At 43.9% G+C, this 17,947-nt stretch overlaps 1 protein-coding gene across 1 annotated transcript in view; it reads left to right on the plus strand.

The window, feature by feature from the left end:
- LOC138953369 (protocadherin-16-like) overlaps positions 1 to 17,947 on the plus strand; it is a 99,809-nt gene that overhangs the window by 31,224 nt on the left and 50,638 nt on the right. Inside the window, exons 25-42 of the mRNA XM_070325168.1 lie at positions 315 to 473; positions 907 to 1,041; positions 1,353 to 1,539; positions 2,753 to 2,982; positions 3,526 to 3,777; positions 4,149 to 4,310; positions 4,775 to 4,949; positions 5,255 to 5,406; positions 5,953 to 6,105; positions 6,410 to 6,826; positions 7,791 to 8,042; positions 8,428 to 8,583; positions 9,113 to 9,277; positions 9,822 to 9,986; positions 10,971 to 11,117; positions 11,483 to 11,636; positions 12,064 to 12,284; positions 17,487 to 17,723. Coding sequence (XP_070181269.1) covers positions 315 to 473; positions 907 to 1,041; positions 1,353 to 1,539; positions 2,753 to 2,982; positions 3,526 to 3,777; positions 4,149 to 4,310; positions 4,775 to 4,949; positions 5,255 to 5,406; positions 5,953 to 6,105; positions 6,410 to 6,826; positions 7,791 to 8,042; positions 8,428 to 8,583; positions 9,113 to 9,277; positions 9,822 to 9,986; positions 10,971 to 11,117; positions 11,483 to 11,636; positions 12,064 to 12,284; positions 17,487 to 17,723 — 3,519 coding nt within the window. The remainder of the gene's footprint in view (positions 1 to 314; positions 474 to 906; positions 1,042 to 1,352; positions 1,540 to 2,752; positions 2,983 to 3,525; positions 3,778 to 4,148; positions 4,311 to 4,774; positions 4,950 to 5,254; positions 5,407 to 5,952; positions 6,106 to 6,409; positions 6,827 to 7,790; positions 8,043 to 8,427; positions 8,584 to 9,112; positions 9,278 to 9,821; positions 9,987 to 10,970; positions 11,118 to 11,482; positions 11,637 to 12,063; positions 12,285 to 17,486; positions 17,724 to 17,947) is intronic.

The following is a 17,947-nucleotide window of genomic DNA, read 5'->3' on the forward strand; positions in this document are numbered from 1 at the left end:
ACACACACATACACCACAACCCTCGTCTCGATTCCCCCCTCTACGTTAAAACATTTAGTCAAAACTTGACTAAATGTAAAAAGTAAACCAACAATCATAACATGCAAGGTTTAACAATTATACCAAATCTGAGAAAATGGTCTCCAGGGGAGGAAATCATCTTCCTGTACTGGGGGTTGCTTACGTTGTCAGAGAATATTTTCTACTAATCTAAAAAAAACGTACCTCATACGGATTGCGGTAATCAAGGGGGTGTCATAGCCAGGTTTTGTGTGTATTTAATAACCCAAGTTTTGTGCACTGTCGTTGTGAAGGTGACCAGGGCCTTTGACCACGAGACGGAGGCGGAGAGTGTGGTTGTGCTGACCGTCACGGACAACGGCTCCCCGCCCCGCTCCCTGGACAAGGTCGTCAAGGTCATTGTGGAGGACGTCAATGAACCGCCTTCAGGACTCTCCATCTCTGCCAACAAGGTAAAGCGACGTATACCTGTAATACAAAAACAAAAATGTTATTTATTGTAACTTTGAATTTTAGATAAAACAGACAGAGGATGTTGTTGTTGTATATAATTAAAAGTTCAAACAACTAACCATTCTTATTCTTTGATTCTTAATTTTTAAAACGTTAGCAGACTCTGTTTGGGACATGTTTAGGTGTATCAGTGTAGCTGTTGCTGTGTCTATAATATGTCTTGGTCCACTATGTCTGTGATTGTTATTGTCTCCATGTGTCAAGCCGGTTAACTACGTCTGCATACGAAAGAGCAAGTGGGGGAGTGGCAAGTAATCTGTTCATAGTCCGCATGCTCTGTCTTTTGTCGTCGTCGTGATAATAAAATAAGCTCGTTTTGATCTGGAAGCAAAAAAAGTTGTATAGTGAATGTTTTTCTTGTTTCATTCAAAGGTGGCCGAGAACAGCCCAGGAGGTACAGTGGTTGGTCAGTTGCTGGGCACTGACCCTGAAAAAGCCCAGACCTTGACATACTCTCTGCAAGACGATGCTGGACAGAGGTTTGCCATTGAAGGGGACACGCTCGTGGTGAGACGTTCTCTTGCTTCCTTGCCTCTTCAGTCAGATGATCTGTCAACTTTTTGATTTCACACTTTCAGTGGAAAAAGGACAGCCGCAATCAGATATTGTGAACTCGGTCATCATGACATTTCACTTGCGCAAAGCTATTTGGATTTTCTGCCCATCGATGTTTTTAAACTCCTAACTTGCTTTTTCTGAAAATACGCATACAAATAACAATGTACTCTTTCATCAGATGATCAAAATGAAAGTATTCTGCTCTATTGTAAGCTTAAATACAGGTGTGGGCAAAGACTCAAACATCTGTCTTTTTTCAGGCCAAGGACAATGGAAAGTGTGGAGGAAACACTCAACAACCATGTCGCCTGAACTTTGAGGAACAGGTCACCCACAAGGTCAAGGTTATGGTGACAGACAATGGCTCCCCTCGCAAGCACGCCACCTATGACCTTGTCATTGAGGTCACAGATGCCAACGACCCCCCTCACGACCTGAGCCTCAGTGGTTAGTACTCTGCTTCTTCAAGCCCTAGACCCCACATCATAATGTTAAATGAGACGTTATATTTTCACTGGCTATGAATATCCAGAGGAGTAAGACAAGGGCTCATACCAATGATGGCGTACTTAACAAAATACATATAAATGTGTTATTTTTGTGATTTTTGGAATTTTATTTGTCTCCCTGTCGTTGAGCGTTTTCCTCTTTGCTTTCTGTTCAACGTTGTTTGTTGATTGCTTGCGTTCGTTCATGTCTTTCAAAACCCCGAAAGTCTATCCCTTAAGCCTGCCTATGACTGTGCGCCCGGGCACCAATAACGAGTATGCACACAAAGAAGCCCAGGAAGAAGTCCTTCACCAAAACAGGTGTCAGATTGTATTTGTTATGGTGGTCCTTGATTCAGCCACAATTCGACTTCGTAATAAGCGTGCAAAGTCTTTTTAACCAAAAACTCAGTTTTGCGTCGTGCAGCCAGCTTCGCGAAGTAGACTTCGCCAAATTGATTTGAGGCTTCATCAAGTTTACTCGTGTAGCGCAGCGAACAGGACAGTCACACAGCGAACAGGACAGTCACACAGCGAACAGGACAGTCACACAGCGAACAGGACAGTCACACAGCGAACAGGACAGTCACACAGCGAACAGGACAGTCACACAGCGAACAGGACAGTCACGCAGCGAACAGGACAGTCACGCAGCGAACAGGACAGTCACGCAGCGAACAGGACAGTCACGCAGCGAACAGGACAGTCACGCAGCGAACAGGACAGTCACACAGCGAACAGGACAGTCACACAGCGAACAGGACAGTCACACAGCGAACATGACAGTCACACAGCGAACAGGACAGTCACACAGCGAACAGGACAGTCACACAGCGAACAGGACAGTCACACAGCGAACAGGACAGTCACGCAGCGAACAGGACAGTCACACAGCGAACAGGACAGTCACGCAGCGAACAGGACAGTCACGCAGCGAACAGGACAGTCACGCAGCGAACAGGACAGTCACGCAGCGAACAGGACAGTCACACAGCGAACAGGACAGTCACACAGCGAACAGGACAGTCACACAGCGAACAGGACAGTCACACAGCGAACAGGACAGTCACACAGCGAACAGGACAGTCACACAGCGGCGGCCTGAAGATGTTGGCTGGCCACCAGTGACGCACAAACGACGTTTCTCAGCTCTCCTTGTTGCGTGTTTGCAGAGCACAGTGTGAACGAGACGGCTGAGGCGGGCAGAGTGGTGGGCACACTGAGTGTGGAGGACGAGGACCAGGGCCAGCAGCACACCTACATCATGCTGGACGACTCCGCTGGGCTCTTCTCCATCGGGGACAACCACACCGTTGTCAAGGCGACGGGGCAGCGTCTGGACGTGCAGCAAGTCTACAGCATCACGGTCAAGGCCATTGACAACGGGTCTCCTCCAGCAGAGGTACATTTCAAATAAAGAAACAGGATTAAATCGTGGTTTAAAAAAAAAGTTTTTTTTTTTTTTTTTGGGGGGGGGGGGGGCATTTTTGTTTGTGTGTATATATATATATATATATATATATAGGAGTCACTTCGTTGTGCCCCGAGGTATCATGACTGTACAGAACAAGATTAGCTGGCAAATGCACAATGTTTAGCTAATTACAGGGACCTTTTATGTTGTAATCGGTAAGCGTACCTAAAGCCATATCCAAGAATTGTCTAGCCTCTGTATGCGTGGTACAAGAGTATTCTTTTCCAGTTTTTTTCCTGATGCAGTCAAAGCATAACAATTTCTACTGCTGTTTTTATCTTGAACTTCACACAATACTCAATTATTTTTCTACCAACTAGAAATAATTTTTCAATTGCTTTTATGTCCACACAATGAAGTTCATACAACCCCCATAAAAAGAGTGAAAGCTTCATTTCAACTTCTTAGTTTTGTCTATAACGGTAAAACTCAGTTAGATTTCTCCAGATAACTCCGCGGTTTTGTGTGCAGGCGGAGAAAACGTTCTACCTGAGTATTTCTGGAGTGAGCGAGGCTCCTGATGTACCGTCGCTTTCAGCGCAGTCTCCTGCCCTCCTCCCTGAGCCAGACACACTCAAGGTGCCAGAAAGCATGGTCGTCAACGCAACCGTTGCCATGGTGTCATCAGTTGACCAGGACCCGGATTCAGCGTTGACCTTTACCTTGCTGGAAGACGGGGACGGGAAATTTGTCTTGGGAAAGCCTGTGAACTGTGAAGCGAAGGTTGGTTGAGTTTGTACAGATGAGCCGTAATGATTTAGGTATGCACTGCCGTCTGCACTGCCGTCTGCACCTGAGGAAATCTCAGTTCAAAACAGTTGTGGAAGAAGAAGATGAAGAAGATCAGAAGAAGAAGCTGGAAGTGGAAGAGGTAGAGGAGAAGGTATTCAAAGTAAGACAAACAGGTTAACATTCCATTTCTTTGTATTCATATTCCTCTTGTTCCTTTTCTGTTTGTGTTCTGATCAGCTTGATTAGTTGTCCTTTTTATTGTACTCTCTTTCTCTGTTGTATATACGTGTTTTTAGCAGTTATTCTGATGCAAACCCAATGGAATGTGCATTAACTGTTGAACGTGGTTTGCTATTTGACAGGACCAGGGGACAAGTTGCGGTGTGAGCCTGATACTGAGGTCAGCCCTGGACTACGAGTCACGCAAGTCTCACCGCCTGATAGTGCAAGTGCTGGACCCGGACAAGAAGCAGGCCACACTGCCCGTCACTGTGGTCGTCACTGACGTCAACGAACCGCCCCAGGTAAACTGAACCGCCTCACGTATGATTCTAGCTTATGTGGGTCAGCAGGTGGTTATTTTGAGAAAGCAAGAACACACAAATCATAAAGGCATATTCAAAAGCGTGTTTTATTTTCAAGGCACGTTTGTCAGTTAAGTATTAGATCTGCTGCAAGAGACAGGAGTGACTACCTAAGTTGTGCAGTTTTGTTAATAAAACAAAGTTGTTCCACTTGCCTTAAGTTGCGCATTTTGTAAAAAACCCACTATTTTTGATAATGAAGATTGCATGTTCATATACAAAACGTCATAATGTACATACGATATGAGGCAGATTTTGTAATCATGCAAGACTTCACGAGTAAAAGCACAGTCCTTTTATGTCTATTTTTGGTAATCTTCCGACAGTATGACCAACCACAACAAAATCGAACAAAAATGGTACATGTGCAACCTATAGGATGTGTGCCCCGTGTGGTTGTGCAGTCCGTGGTGTTCGTGACGGGCGAGATCCAGGCGGAGGAGAACTCGGGGGGTCTGACGCTGGGCAGCTTCAGCGCCGTGGACCCTGACGACGGCGACAGCCACAGCTACATCATCACCGCGGACCACGGCAACAAGTTCTCCCTCACGCCCACCGGACTGCTCGCCACTGCCAAAGGTTTGCTGCACCTAACTTTGATGAAGTCATATCCAGTCTTTTGAAAAATTTGAGGCGGCACTATCAAGCCCTCATTTATGGATGAAATTGATTGAAAATGTTGTCAAGCAATCGACAAAGCCCGGACTATAGGATTGCATTTCCACTTGGAAGCTTATACATTAATGAATGAGTTTGGTTATACATAATCTGAAAATGATAAAATGTGCCACTTACACTGAATTACGACCTATATATATTTATACATATATATATATAGATATACACAATACAGTAAAAATTAAAAGGCGTGTTGCGTGCTCCAGGTGCGGGCCTGGACTACGAGCAGGAGCAGCAGCACCCCGTGTCCATCCAGGTGACGGACAGTGCCGGCAACACGCTGACCCAGGACTTCAACGTCACCGTCATCAACGTCAACGAGAAGCCAGCCAGTCTCACGCTGGAGCCAAACAATACAGTGAGTAGATTCCATTCAACTTTGCCCTTTGTAATTTGTACAGTCTAGTAATGATAAACCGTGTTTGCTTGTTAGTATTTCTTTCTTTCTTAATCTTAGTGTTTGTTCACTCGACTGATGCTCACCTAAAACAGTGGAGTATGGTTTGAATAACGCTCGGTGGTTCTATGATGACAAGACTATAGGTTTTTGTACGGGTTAAAATCAGTAACAATTATGAATCTGCGATACCTGATGATTCTTGTCGACGTTTTGGCATAAGAGTCTCCAATGCAAATGATTTCCTCGTTTTGTACATGGGTCTTTTTACTCGGTGTACGCGTACTTTTGATTGAGTATTGGCCAAGTTTAAAGCTGGAAAACTCACAAACTCCCTTGTTGTTAGCTTATTGGCCCGTGTTTTTACTATTGTATCTTATTTGTAAGGAGTGTATGGGTGTATGCATGTTATCAACACTAGTACAAATACCAATGGATTTTCTGCTACTGTATATGGAAGAATATAATCTTGTTCTTGTTGTTGTTGTTGTTGTTGTTGTGGCGCAGGTTGCGGAGATGAGCCGTGCAGACAGCGTGATCGGCAGGCTGACGGTGAGAGACCCGGACAACGAGGGCAGTGGGGGCGACGTTCAGACCTTCGCCTTCTCCATTCTATCCGACAACGGCGACAGGTTCTACATCGATGGAGACAAACTGAGAGTGAGTCCTGGGTGGAAAAGGCCAAGACAGTGATACAAATTGATGAAAGGTTGTTCCTTTTCGTTATCAAATAACAAAATATTTAATGAAAGACATAGAAAACAGGACCAGTACATGTTATGCATAGATGTTTAGATTGAGACTGGAGGATGAGCGGATTGCGAATCACTACTATACCTTCAGTCAAGCCGGCGCAGTACTGTTAATAAGAACTATGACCTTACATGTCACGTCACTATGTGCTTAGTATACTTATGCTCTCAGCTACAAACATTAATGCTGCTGCTAATGCTCTTCCCATTAGGTGAAAGATATCGGCGATTCATGCACACTGATAGGAGGCGCAGCCTGCCTGCTAGACTACGAAACTAAGCCCTCCCACAACGTCATCGTCACTGTGACTGACAGCGGCTCTCCACCAATCACAGTGTCGCTTGTCGTCACCGTGCACGTGCTGGATGCAAATGACCATCCGTCACCGCCCATCCTGGACACCCGCACAGTGTCCGAAGCTGCAGCAGTAGGGTCAGTGATCGGCAACCTAAGCTGCACGGACCAGGACAAGGGCCAGACCATCCGCTATGACGTGGTGGGGGAGAGCGCGGCGCTGTTCTTAGTCAACGGAAGTCAGGTCATTCTGGCCGCTAAGCTTGACCATGAAGACAAGAAAGAGGTGAAGGTCACAGTCAGGGCTACAGACGATGGAACTCCTCCTCTATCGGTAAGTACACTTTTCTTCATCTGAGAAACAAAGGGAAGTAAGCGCTCTAAATGCGTACGAAATGTGCAGCAGAGTAAGTGAGGTTTATGAGGAACCAATCTCCTGGCACCTGAGAGAATTAACAAGCATTGAAATGAACCAGCGACACGCAATTGGTTTTGCTATTTTCCATTTATTTGTTAATTGACTGGTGTCCAAACAAACCAAAATAACACAATAACAAGAACAGTTCGATCAGACTCTTCACATAGTGTTGCTGAATTTTTCTAGTAAAGAGATTGCTCACTTTCCTGTCAGTGTGACGTGTGCCATGTACGGCGTGCAGGGGCGGATCAGTTCATTTTATGGGGGGGGGGGGGGGGGTTTCCAAAAGTATATTGTGAAGATATGGGTGCGAAGCGCCGAGCCGACAGCTAGGGGGGTCCGGGGGCATGCCCCCCCGGAAAATTTTGAAAAAAGGATGCAAAATGGTGCATTCTGAGGATGATCATTACCAGTTTCAGGCAGCAGATTTTGTCACTGATTAATACCCCCAAAAAACACTTTTTTTTGTGGCTGGGGGGGGGGGGGGGGGGTTCCGGAAACCCCAGAAACCCCCCCTCGTCCGCCCCTGGCGTGGCGTTACAATGCACAATCTTCGCCTCTATGTCTTGATATTGTTAAGGAACAGTATCAGAGAGGGAGAGAGTAGTTTTCTTACTATTAGAGGACTATCAGATCGCTGCTGTGCCATTAGAAATACAGTCAAACCTGCCCTGGCGACCACCTGGCATAACAACCACCTGCACACAACGACCACCAGAAGGATCCCGAAGAGCTCTTGTTCAATATCATCCATCTCTCCATAACGACCACTTTGAGCGGTCCCCTCGGTGGTCGTTAAGGACAGGGTCGACTGTAAAACAAAACCGCCGTGTCATGCGGCACCTTTTGCTATCCATTGGTCAGCGACTTTTCTTGGCAGGGTGAAGAAACCATGACGATTATGGTGGAAGATGTCAACGAAGCTCCAACGGAAGTGACGATGGTAGCGAAACAAGGTGGCGCTGGCGCTGACTTTGCGGCAGATCAGCCAATCATCATGGAGGACACAGAACGTGGAGCCACGGTGGCACAGCTGATGGTGACGGACCCAGACCAGAGTGAGGAGATGACAGTGCTACTGTCTGACTCTGTGATCGGCGTGGGCAGTATGAGCTGTCTATCTCTCACCAAGGTCAGGCTATTGGTATTTTTCAATAGAAAAAAAATAACTTCTTGATACACGATTTGTATTTTATTTTTAGTTTCATTCCACGATACTTTGATGGACAAATACGTGTCACGGTTTTGTTGGCTGATGCCCAAATTAAAGAGGCTAGATAACAGTATTTGTTACGCAACATAGTCTTAAGCTTGCAGGCCATTTCAAGCTTTATTTTACTTTTTTTAAGCAGAGTGTAATTGTCATTGCCTTTAGAGTTTGTCATTATGTATGCCTAATCGTTTTCGGCAACATATATTTTTTTGCTTAAATTACCTCTCGCTAAATTGTTTTTTCAGTAGTTGGAAAGTTTCTTGATGACAGGTACACTACCATTCTAGTTGGCTGGCTTGTTTAGGGGAGTCGCTGTGTGGGTGACGTCACCCTGGAGCGCGCGCTGAACTACGAGGAGCAGACTGCCTGGGCTGTTGTCGTCACAGCTGTTGATGGCGGAGGTCTGAAGATACAGAAGACTTTTAATATCACCGTGGGCGACAGAAACGATCCACCCCAGGTATACAGGCTTTTTCAATCTCATACGGTTAATTGATTATCCTGATGACTTCTTTCTTTAATTCTTGGTGCAGTCACTACATTTACACGTTTGGACGCCTGAAATACCAGGCAGTATATATATGTGTGTGTGTGTGTGTGTGTGTGTGTGTGTGTGTGTGTGTGCGTGTGTGTGTGTGTCGGGGGGGGGGGGGCACGTGCTGGCCAGTGATAGGAGCCTTAATTGTATTGAGCAATTTTATGTATGTGAGTCTACTTTGAAGTTCAAGATAATAGAGGTTACTGGGAATGTAATACATATGCTCAGGAATGCAGCCTCAAAAGATCAACAGTGGACTTGGAAAAAGAAGAGGTAACAGAAAAATAGTAGCTGATGTGGAATAGGGCATGAACTTCTGAACCCAAAAAGGGAACATTGTTTAGAAATATGAATATCTTGATGTGTGTTAGCAAACGTCGCGTGGCTGTTACTTTAACCCATCTGGAATCGCTCGCTGTTCTCCAAACATCTTTGGCTGATTGTCTTTCAGGACCTGCTCATAAACGGCAAAACCGTCAGCAGTATTTCCGTGCCAGAGAATTCCCAAGACGTTACCACGGCAACGCTGAGTGCAGTGGACCCTGACCAGAACCAGGAGCACAGTTTTACCGTACAGGGCACAACACTCTTCTACATTGCCGGCGACAGCCTCAAGGTCACCATTTTATACGTTTGACCCGCAAGGTCACCAGTTTATATGTTCGACCCCCAAGGTAACGCATTCAAATGTTTGACCCTCAAGGTCACACTTTTGAATATTTGGGACTCCTTGTCGTGACTTGCATTGACAACTCTGAGAATTGGCTAGGGGTAGGGCATGTAAATACTGGAGACAGACCTTTGTGTGTTGAATTCTGTTTTGTGACTTGTATTGAAAACTGTCTTTTAACCCTTGAATTTTGGCCCGACCTAGATAATTATGAGTGTTCGCTCAGCTTCTAGGAGAGGCAGAACCATGGGTTGCCTTGTCATGTTTATAAAATCGTGTGTGATAAAAAAAAGAGTGTTCTAATCCATTTTCTGTTATTAAGGAGTGAAAACAGCTTGACAGTCCAAGGTGACACTGTGTGATTGATAATGGTTGGATCTCACAAGAATAAATCAATAAATCCTCTATTTCCTTGCACCTTCTTCGCGATTCTGCGACAAGCAGTGTAAGTCGCGTTTTGTTCATGTTGAATTACTCTGTTTTGTTTCAGGTCACATCAGCGGCTAGCCTTGACTTTGAGGAAAAGAGCGAGTACAAGGTCAAGGTCAAGGTGACGGACAGTGGTACGCCGCCACTGTCCTTTGAGAAGGATCTTGTCATCCACGTCACTGACGTCAACGAAGTAGCAACTGACGTCAAACTGTCAATAAATCAGGTCAGTTGTTTGAAATAAACAGGCCATTCAAAATTGATAGAACTATTCTGAATGTAATCTCAACCATGAACAAAAGATACAATGGAAAATAGACAGGGAAAGACATTTTTCTGCCTGCAGATGTTACTTCTTTTATTACCAGTTGCCAGATCCAGTTCATTAGTTTATATATACATGGAAACGTAGGAAAAAGTACATGAAAAGGCGACATAAAAGGCCCAATGAGCATGGGAACTTTAGCACATTGCTTGTTATGTTTTAAGAGAAAAAATTGGAACGATTTTTGGAAGCAAAGTGTTCCTCCTTGAAGCAAATGCTATTGTCACCATCTATTGACAAACTATTAGTGTATTGTCACCATCTATTGACAAACTATTAGTGTATTGTCACCATCTATTGACAAACTATTAGTGTATTGTCACCATCTATTGACAAACTATTAGTGTATTGTCACCATGTATTGACAAACTATTAGTGTATTGTCACCATGTATTGACAAACTATTAGTGTATTGTCACCATGTATTGACAAACTATTAGTGTATTGTCACCAATTGACAAACTATTAGTGTATTGTCACCATCTATTGACAAACTATTAGTGTATTGTCACCATCTATTGACAAACTATTAGTGTATTGTCACCATCTATTGACAAACTATTAGTGTATTGTCACCATCTATTGACAAACTATTAGTGTATTGTCACCATCTATTGACAAACTATTAGTGTATTGTCACCATCTATTGACAAACTATTAGTGTATTGTCACCATCTATTGACAAACTATTAGTGTATTGTCACCATCTATTGACAAACTATTAGTGTATTGTCACCATCTATTGACAAACTATTAGTGTATTGTCACCATCTATTGACAAACTATTAGTGTATTGTCACCATCTATTGACAAACTATTAGTGTATTGTCACCATCTATTGACAAACTATTAGTGTAAGTGATGTCTTACTGTCTGCCCGTGCAGCTGGACGAGGACAGCAAGGCAGGGACAGTGGTGGGACACTTTGTGACGTCAGATCCAGACAACGTCAACACCGTGACGCAGACACACACCTACGCGCTCACCGACGACGCCGAGGGAAGGTTTGCTGTGGATGGTGAAAACTTGGTGGTGAGTGATCGTCAGTCTGTTTCGTTATGTGCCGTGACTAGTCTAAAATGAGTTGAATGCTGTAGTATGCTCTGTGTGTTATGCTAACAGATTTGATTATAAAAAGTGGTTAACAACTGTGTTCTTAGCAATTGCGTTTTGAAAATGCTGATTAAATCTGACAAAATGTTGTTTTACTTTAAAAAAAAAAATCGTCAATGATGAAATAAGTCAATGTATATGATGTCACACACTTTTGGCTGGCTTAATTTCAGTCAATCATCAATGATTCCAAATACCGTTTTTAAGTAGGACTTTGATCGGTCTCATTTCTTCAAAATAATGTTGTTAATTAATAACCTAATCTTCTGCTCTTCGTACACCAGGTGAAGGAATCCAAGTTTGACTACGAGACGTCGCCAAGTCACGGCATCACGGTACAGGTGACAGACAGCGGCACCCCGCCCCACACCGCCACCTTCACCCTCACCATCGAGGTCCTGGATGCCAATGACCCGCCCTTCAACCTCAGACTCAACGGTGAGCGATCACGCAGGTGTTCCGTGTGAAATTCTCTGGCTTAACTAGAATCCAAACAGTTTTGCCGAAGGTACTGTTTGTAACATTAAAAATCTGAACTGCAGAATTGTGTTGGTCTTGCTAGTTATCGGCAAGTATGTATATCATTATGCATGTGAAGCCGTGGAATAGCATTTGCGTTCTGCGTCTGTGAAGATATATTTCAACTTGCGGTGCATGAAACGATCGGGCAAAAAGAATTAGTGCATATAAAAGTCGAAAATAGATTGTGAAACCATTGAATGCTATCCGACCATACTTGAAGACATTAAACCCCTTTTACTTTTAGCTTATTTTTTGTTTGTATTATCAAAACAAGACCGCGCCAGGAAACGAAAGGCATAAACAGGATACCAGAAAGATTCATTCTAGTCATTTGTGTGTCCAGCGTCGAGTATCTCCGAGGACACAGCAGTGGGGTCAGTGGTCGGAGAACTGGCGGCCGACGACGTGGACAAGGGTCAGACTTTACGTTACAGCATAGCGCGCAACTCGCTCTTCGTGGTCAGTGGCACCAGGATTCTGGTGGACGGAAGTTTGGACTTTGAAACGTCATCCCGGATATCACTGGAAATTCACGTCACCGATACCGGAATGCCACCTGAATCGGTTAGTTGTGCGCAAGTCAAACTGAGGACATTTGAATTTTTTTTTTACATTTTGTTGTTGAAAATATATACATATTGTACTGTTGTTTCGTCACGCTTTCGATAGAACTCCTTTTGTTCACTCCAATGAATGAACACTTGATGCGCCTTCACTCAAAGCTTATTTAATTCGTGTGTCTTTTTTCCCCTTTGAAGAACAGAAAAAACTCTCATATCACTAGGAACGATAGATCCGTTATGTTTGTTGTTTTTGTGTGTGCTTTTTTGTTTGCTGCGCGAAACCAGTATTTGCTCACATAGAAGCTCTAGGTAGTACGGTATAGTTTCTTTTTCCTGCAGGCATATTAGACTAGGACAGATTTCAGAAAATCTAACACCCTCGGGCATTTGTGGGTAATTAATGGCAACAGGTTGTTTCTTATAGATTTGGGTGTGCTGAATCCATTTCTGCCTGTTGCCAAAGTCAAAAATGCCTATATTCGTTACTATTCAACGGTTTCCAAGATGGCCGCCATGATATCAAGAGACTACTAATTCTCAAACAAATGCTTATATCTTTGGTGTTTTTAGAGATACAGTGTTAATTTTTGGCTAGTTGGTAGATGACCGATAGGCAATGGTTGCCTTGTCAGAGTATTTGACCTTGACCTTAAGTCAAGGTCACATGAGACTTGACAATATTGACTTGTACTGTTTTGTCATGTGTGCATTTTAAGTTGTCTTTTGGCAGTAAACTACTGCGAACTAATCACTAAAAATAAGTGATATTACCCAGTAGGTATTCAGCATTAAAATGAATATACATTGATCATCATTCTGACAAGGTCAAGGTCATTTTGACCCCATATTTCAGATGTGTTTAAACTTGGACGCCATCAAGATTTGCAGTGGCTCATCTGTTGTACACACTGGACATCTGATTCAACAATTACATTTCAGCAGGGGTTCAGATCAATGGTGCACAATCAACTAGGTCAAAGGTCAAGGTCAAGGTCAAAGTCAAAGGTCACTATTTGGACCATTTATTCTCAAAAACGGGGCCTAAAATAGATAGGCCATTTGTGAGTAATTATGGTGTGCTCTTCCCATTTCTGCTGTATGACAAAGTGTATAATTATTTGCTAGTTTGTCCTGTATCATTAAATATTCAAAATGGCCGCCACAAGCCTGAAAACTCACCCACACACAAAAACTGACAATTCTTTAAACATAACCACTCTATTTATTATCAACTTTTGTTTCAACATACGTTTGTATCAATAACGTTGCATAATCAGTACAAATGTCAACAACATTTAAGATGTTATGGTATTTCTGTGGCAATTATAACACAATATACACAAATCTCAAATGGGCTAAAGCTGAATATCAGAATCTGCTGGTAGTGAGGCTCGGTGGTCTCCATACGTCCCTCAACTTCCTCAAAGCCATCGGGCGTCACATGGAGTGCTCTGGTCTTCTGGATCTGTGGGTCGAGAGCAATGTCCTTGGCCCGAAAACAGCTGAACAGGTGCTGGCAGGCAAGTCCTATGTCAGAGGGATGCGAACTCATAAGTTGACCTGGCAAGCCTTGTGGAGAATACTCCTACCACAGTTGCTGCAGTACGTCCACGGCAGTGATGATGAGCTCGCACAAGAGATTGAAGACGAGATGGTTCGTGATGACACAGCAGCACTTGTACATCTTCTTGCCAACAAACGCTTCACAGACCTTGTGGACTCGTTTGCTGCTTCGCGGGCCAATCCAAACTTCCAGTTCTGGTGGGAGTACCTGAAGATGGTAGAAATTCTCCTCCAGTTCACACGCGCCAGTAGAGATGGCGACTGGAATCTGCATCTTCAAGCTTTCACGGCAATGCTCCCCTACTTCATGAGATATGATCATACCAACTATGCTCGATGGGGCACAGTCTACGTCAGTGAAATGAATCAGCTCCCCGAAGAAGTGAAGAAGGAATTTGAAGCTGGGCACTTTGTTGTGAAGAGGAGCCAGAGCAAGTTCAACCAGGTGGACCCAGATCAAAGTCAAGAATGGCTGAACGGGATTGGAAAGTCATGTGGAGGGATTGTGGGCATCACAAAGACACCGTCTGCTCTGAACCGTTGGGCCCTCTCGTTCAATCTCCGATCTCACATTGCAGGAGAAACAAGAGCAGTCTTTGGAGCAGAGGTTGACGTGAAGAGCATTCACAACGAATGCAACAAGGCCAGAAAAAGACAAGACAAAACTGATGAAGAAAAGTTGTTTGACAACCTTAAACGCTTCAAGGTTTTTTCTCTGGATGTGCCTGAAGATCTGCAGAACATTGCATCGAAGAATCTTACAACCAAGAACATCGAAGAAAACCTGTTGACAGCACGTGAAAAAGGACAAGAACAGGTGAAAACATTTGTTCGGGAGAGACTTGTGCCCTGTGAAGAGAGGAAAGTGAAATTCCGCGATGCTCTGCCGAAGAACAAGCCTCTGACATTTGCCAGTCTGTACGAGGTGAAGCAGAAGGATGCAAAGAGTGGGAAACAAAAGACGGTCAAAGCTGACAGAAAGATTCTTCAGCGGTAGATCACGGCCTATGAAGCAGGGCGCAGTGTTGATCTTTCTGTGATCATGAAGCATGAGCTGATGCCAGTACCCCCTTCACTTGCTGAAACTGATGGCAGTTTAAGGTCAGGATCAAAAGCAAGCTTGCTTAAAATCCTCACAAGTGGTGTAAACTGTCCTCCAGGCATTGAAGCACATGAGCTTGGAGACAAGGCAACACTTGTCGTTGATGGGCAAGCACATGTTTGTGCACTTGGAAAGCCACAAGGTGCAGCTACATTTGGTGATCTTGCTGACACATTCGTCAAGTCTCTCCTTGCCCAAGGACATGCCTTTAAACGCACCGACATCGTCTTTGATCGGTATGATCAGCTGTCAATCAAAGGTGGAACAAGAAAGAAGCGGAGCAAAGGAGCTCAGCCCATCAGGAAACTGATAGAGTCTAAGGACACACCCCTGCCAGCCAAATGGGACAACTTCATGTCTCACCCTGAGAACAAAGCTGATCTGGCCAAATTTCTGTCTCGGCAACTCATCCTGCAGGCACCAGATGACAAAACTGTTGTGGTTTCCGGTGGTTTCAGTGATCCAACTCAAGTTGAGTCATCCAAGCCAGACGTGGACACGACTCCGCTAGAGGCCAGTCACGAAGAGGGTGATACACGTGTTGTTCTGCATTGTGTGAACAGCGATGCAACCAGCCTGGTTGTTTCTTCACAAGACACAGATGTAGCTGTATTGATTCTTGCACATTTTGACAAAATGAAGTGCAAGAAAGTGTGGATGAAAACTGGCACAGCAAAGCGTAGACAGTACATCCCAGTTCACAATATTGCCAAGAGACCTGACATGGAGAAGGCAAATCTCGAGAACTTGATAGGATTCCATGCCATCACTGGCTCGGATTCCACATCTTTCCTGTCTGGCCAAGGCAAGGTATCTGGGTGGAAAGTGTTTCAGCAACATCACCAGCTGGTGGCAAATTTGGGGAAAGGGCAGCTGACAGACGACACGTCAAAAGAAGCAGAGCAGTTCGTTTGCAAGCTGTACATCTCAAACTGTGAGACTGCAGATGGTGCCAGGACCATCATGTTCCGGAAAGCCACCGCCCCAGAAAATCTGCCCCCATCCAGTGATGCTCTGAGCTTCCACATCAAGAGAGCTCATTATCAGGCCTCAGTCTGGCAACAAGCTCATGAGAAGAAGCCGAACCTGCCGCCGATTGAAAGCATGGGCTGGCAACTGAAGGATGGCGTCTTCCTCCCCGTCCTGAAAACCCTTCCGTCTGTTCCAGACGCGTGCCTAGACATCATCTTCTGCACCTGCCAGAAGCAGTGCAGCAGTGGAAGGTGCAGATGCAGAAAGGCGAAGATACCATGCACAGCAGCGTGCAAATGCCGGGAAATGCACGAGGAGTGTCTTAACGAGTGGTGAACTGACCGTGACCCTTTGGACGTGTGTGATGTTCATTGACCTTACCATATGAAATGTGAACATTTGACATTGTTTGCTGAATGCCTGTACATAACTGATATGTTTACCTGTTGCTGAGCTTGTTCTCAACATGTTTCGGAAGTTTTTTTCTCGTGACAGAATATTATGGAACATTAACGTTTGTCATGCTTCAGATTTGTGTATATTGTGTTATAATTGCCACAGAAATACCATAACATCTTAAATGTTGTTGAAATTTGTACTGATTATGCAACGTTATTGATACAAACGTATGTTGAAACAAAAGTTGATAATAAATAGAGTGGTTATGTTTAAAGAATTGTCAGTTTTTGTGTGTGGGTGAGTTTTCAGGCTTGTGGTGGCCATTTTGAATATTTAATGATACAGGACAAACTAGCAAATATACACTTTGTCATACAGCAGAAATGGGAAGAGCACACCATAATTACTCACAAATGGCCTATCTCTATTTTAGGCCCCGTTTTTGAGAATAAATGGTCCAAATAGTGACCTTTGACCTTGACCTTGACCTTTGACCTAGTTGATTGTGCACCATTGATCTGAACCCCTGCTGAAATGTAATTGTTGAATCAGATGTCCAGTGTGTACAACAGATGAGCCACTGCAAATCTTGATGGCGTCCAAGTTTAAACACATCTGAAATATGGGGTCAAAATGACCTTGACCTTGTCAGAATGATGATCAATGTATATTCATTTTAATGCTGAATACCTACTGGGTAATATCACTTATTTTTAGTGATTAGTTCGCAGTAGTTTACTGCCAAAAGACAACTTAAAATGCACACATGACAAAACAGTACAAGTCAATATTGTCAAGTCTCATGTGACCTTGACTTAAGGTCAAGGTCAAATACTCTGACAAGGCAACCATTGCCTATCGGTCATCTACCAACTAGCCAAAAATTAACACTGTATCTCTAAAAACACCAAAGATATAAGCATTTGTTTGAGAATTAGTAGTCTCTTGATATCATGGCGGCCATCTTGGAAACCGTTGAATAGTAACGAATATAGGCATTTTTGACTTTGGCAACAGGCAGAAATGAATTCAGCACACCCAAATCCATAAGAATCAACCTGTTGCCATTAATTACCCACAAATGCCTACCTCTTTTTATTTAGGCCTCTTTTCGAGAATTTATCCTAGTCTATATCTCATAATCTCACAAACAAATATCTTTTTCAGGTGAACCAGACATTCATTTTGGAAATCACTGACGTCAACGAGGAGCCTAGTACTGTCAACCTGACGTCATTAATGCCGAAAGGAGCCTTAGAAATATCTGAGAAGACCAAAGTGGATGACGTCATTGGCCTTCTGACCACAAATGATCCGGATGGCGTGGACTTTGTCACCCTCAGTCTGACGTCACGTTCTGATCCCAAACTGAAACTGGAGGGAAAGGGAACTGTGTGTGAACAGGTAACTGCTCTTACTGCGCACACAATTCAAGAATGTTGAAGCTAAACGCATTGACAAAAACAAGAATGGAAACTAATACTTTGTCTGTTGTATACAATTAGTAGTTGTGGTTCCAACTTCTGAGTAGAGGAGACTGCCATACATAGGAAAAAGCGTCCTTTTTGTATATACAAAACTTGAAACAACAGAGTGACTCGCATGCATGAGACGGAGGGGGGGGGGGG

Source organism: Littorina saxatilis, linkage group LG17 (assembly GCF_037325665.1).
Source record: "Littorina saxatilis isolate snail1 linkage group LG17, US_GU_Lsax_2.0, whole genome shotgun sequence".
Taxonomy (NCBI): Eukaryota; Metazoa; Mollusca; class Gastropoda; order Littorinimorpha; family Littorinidae; genus Littorina; species Littorina saxatilis.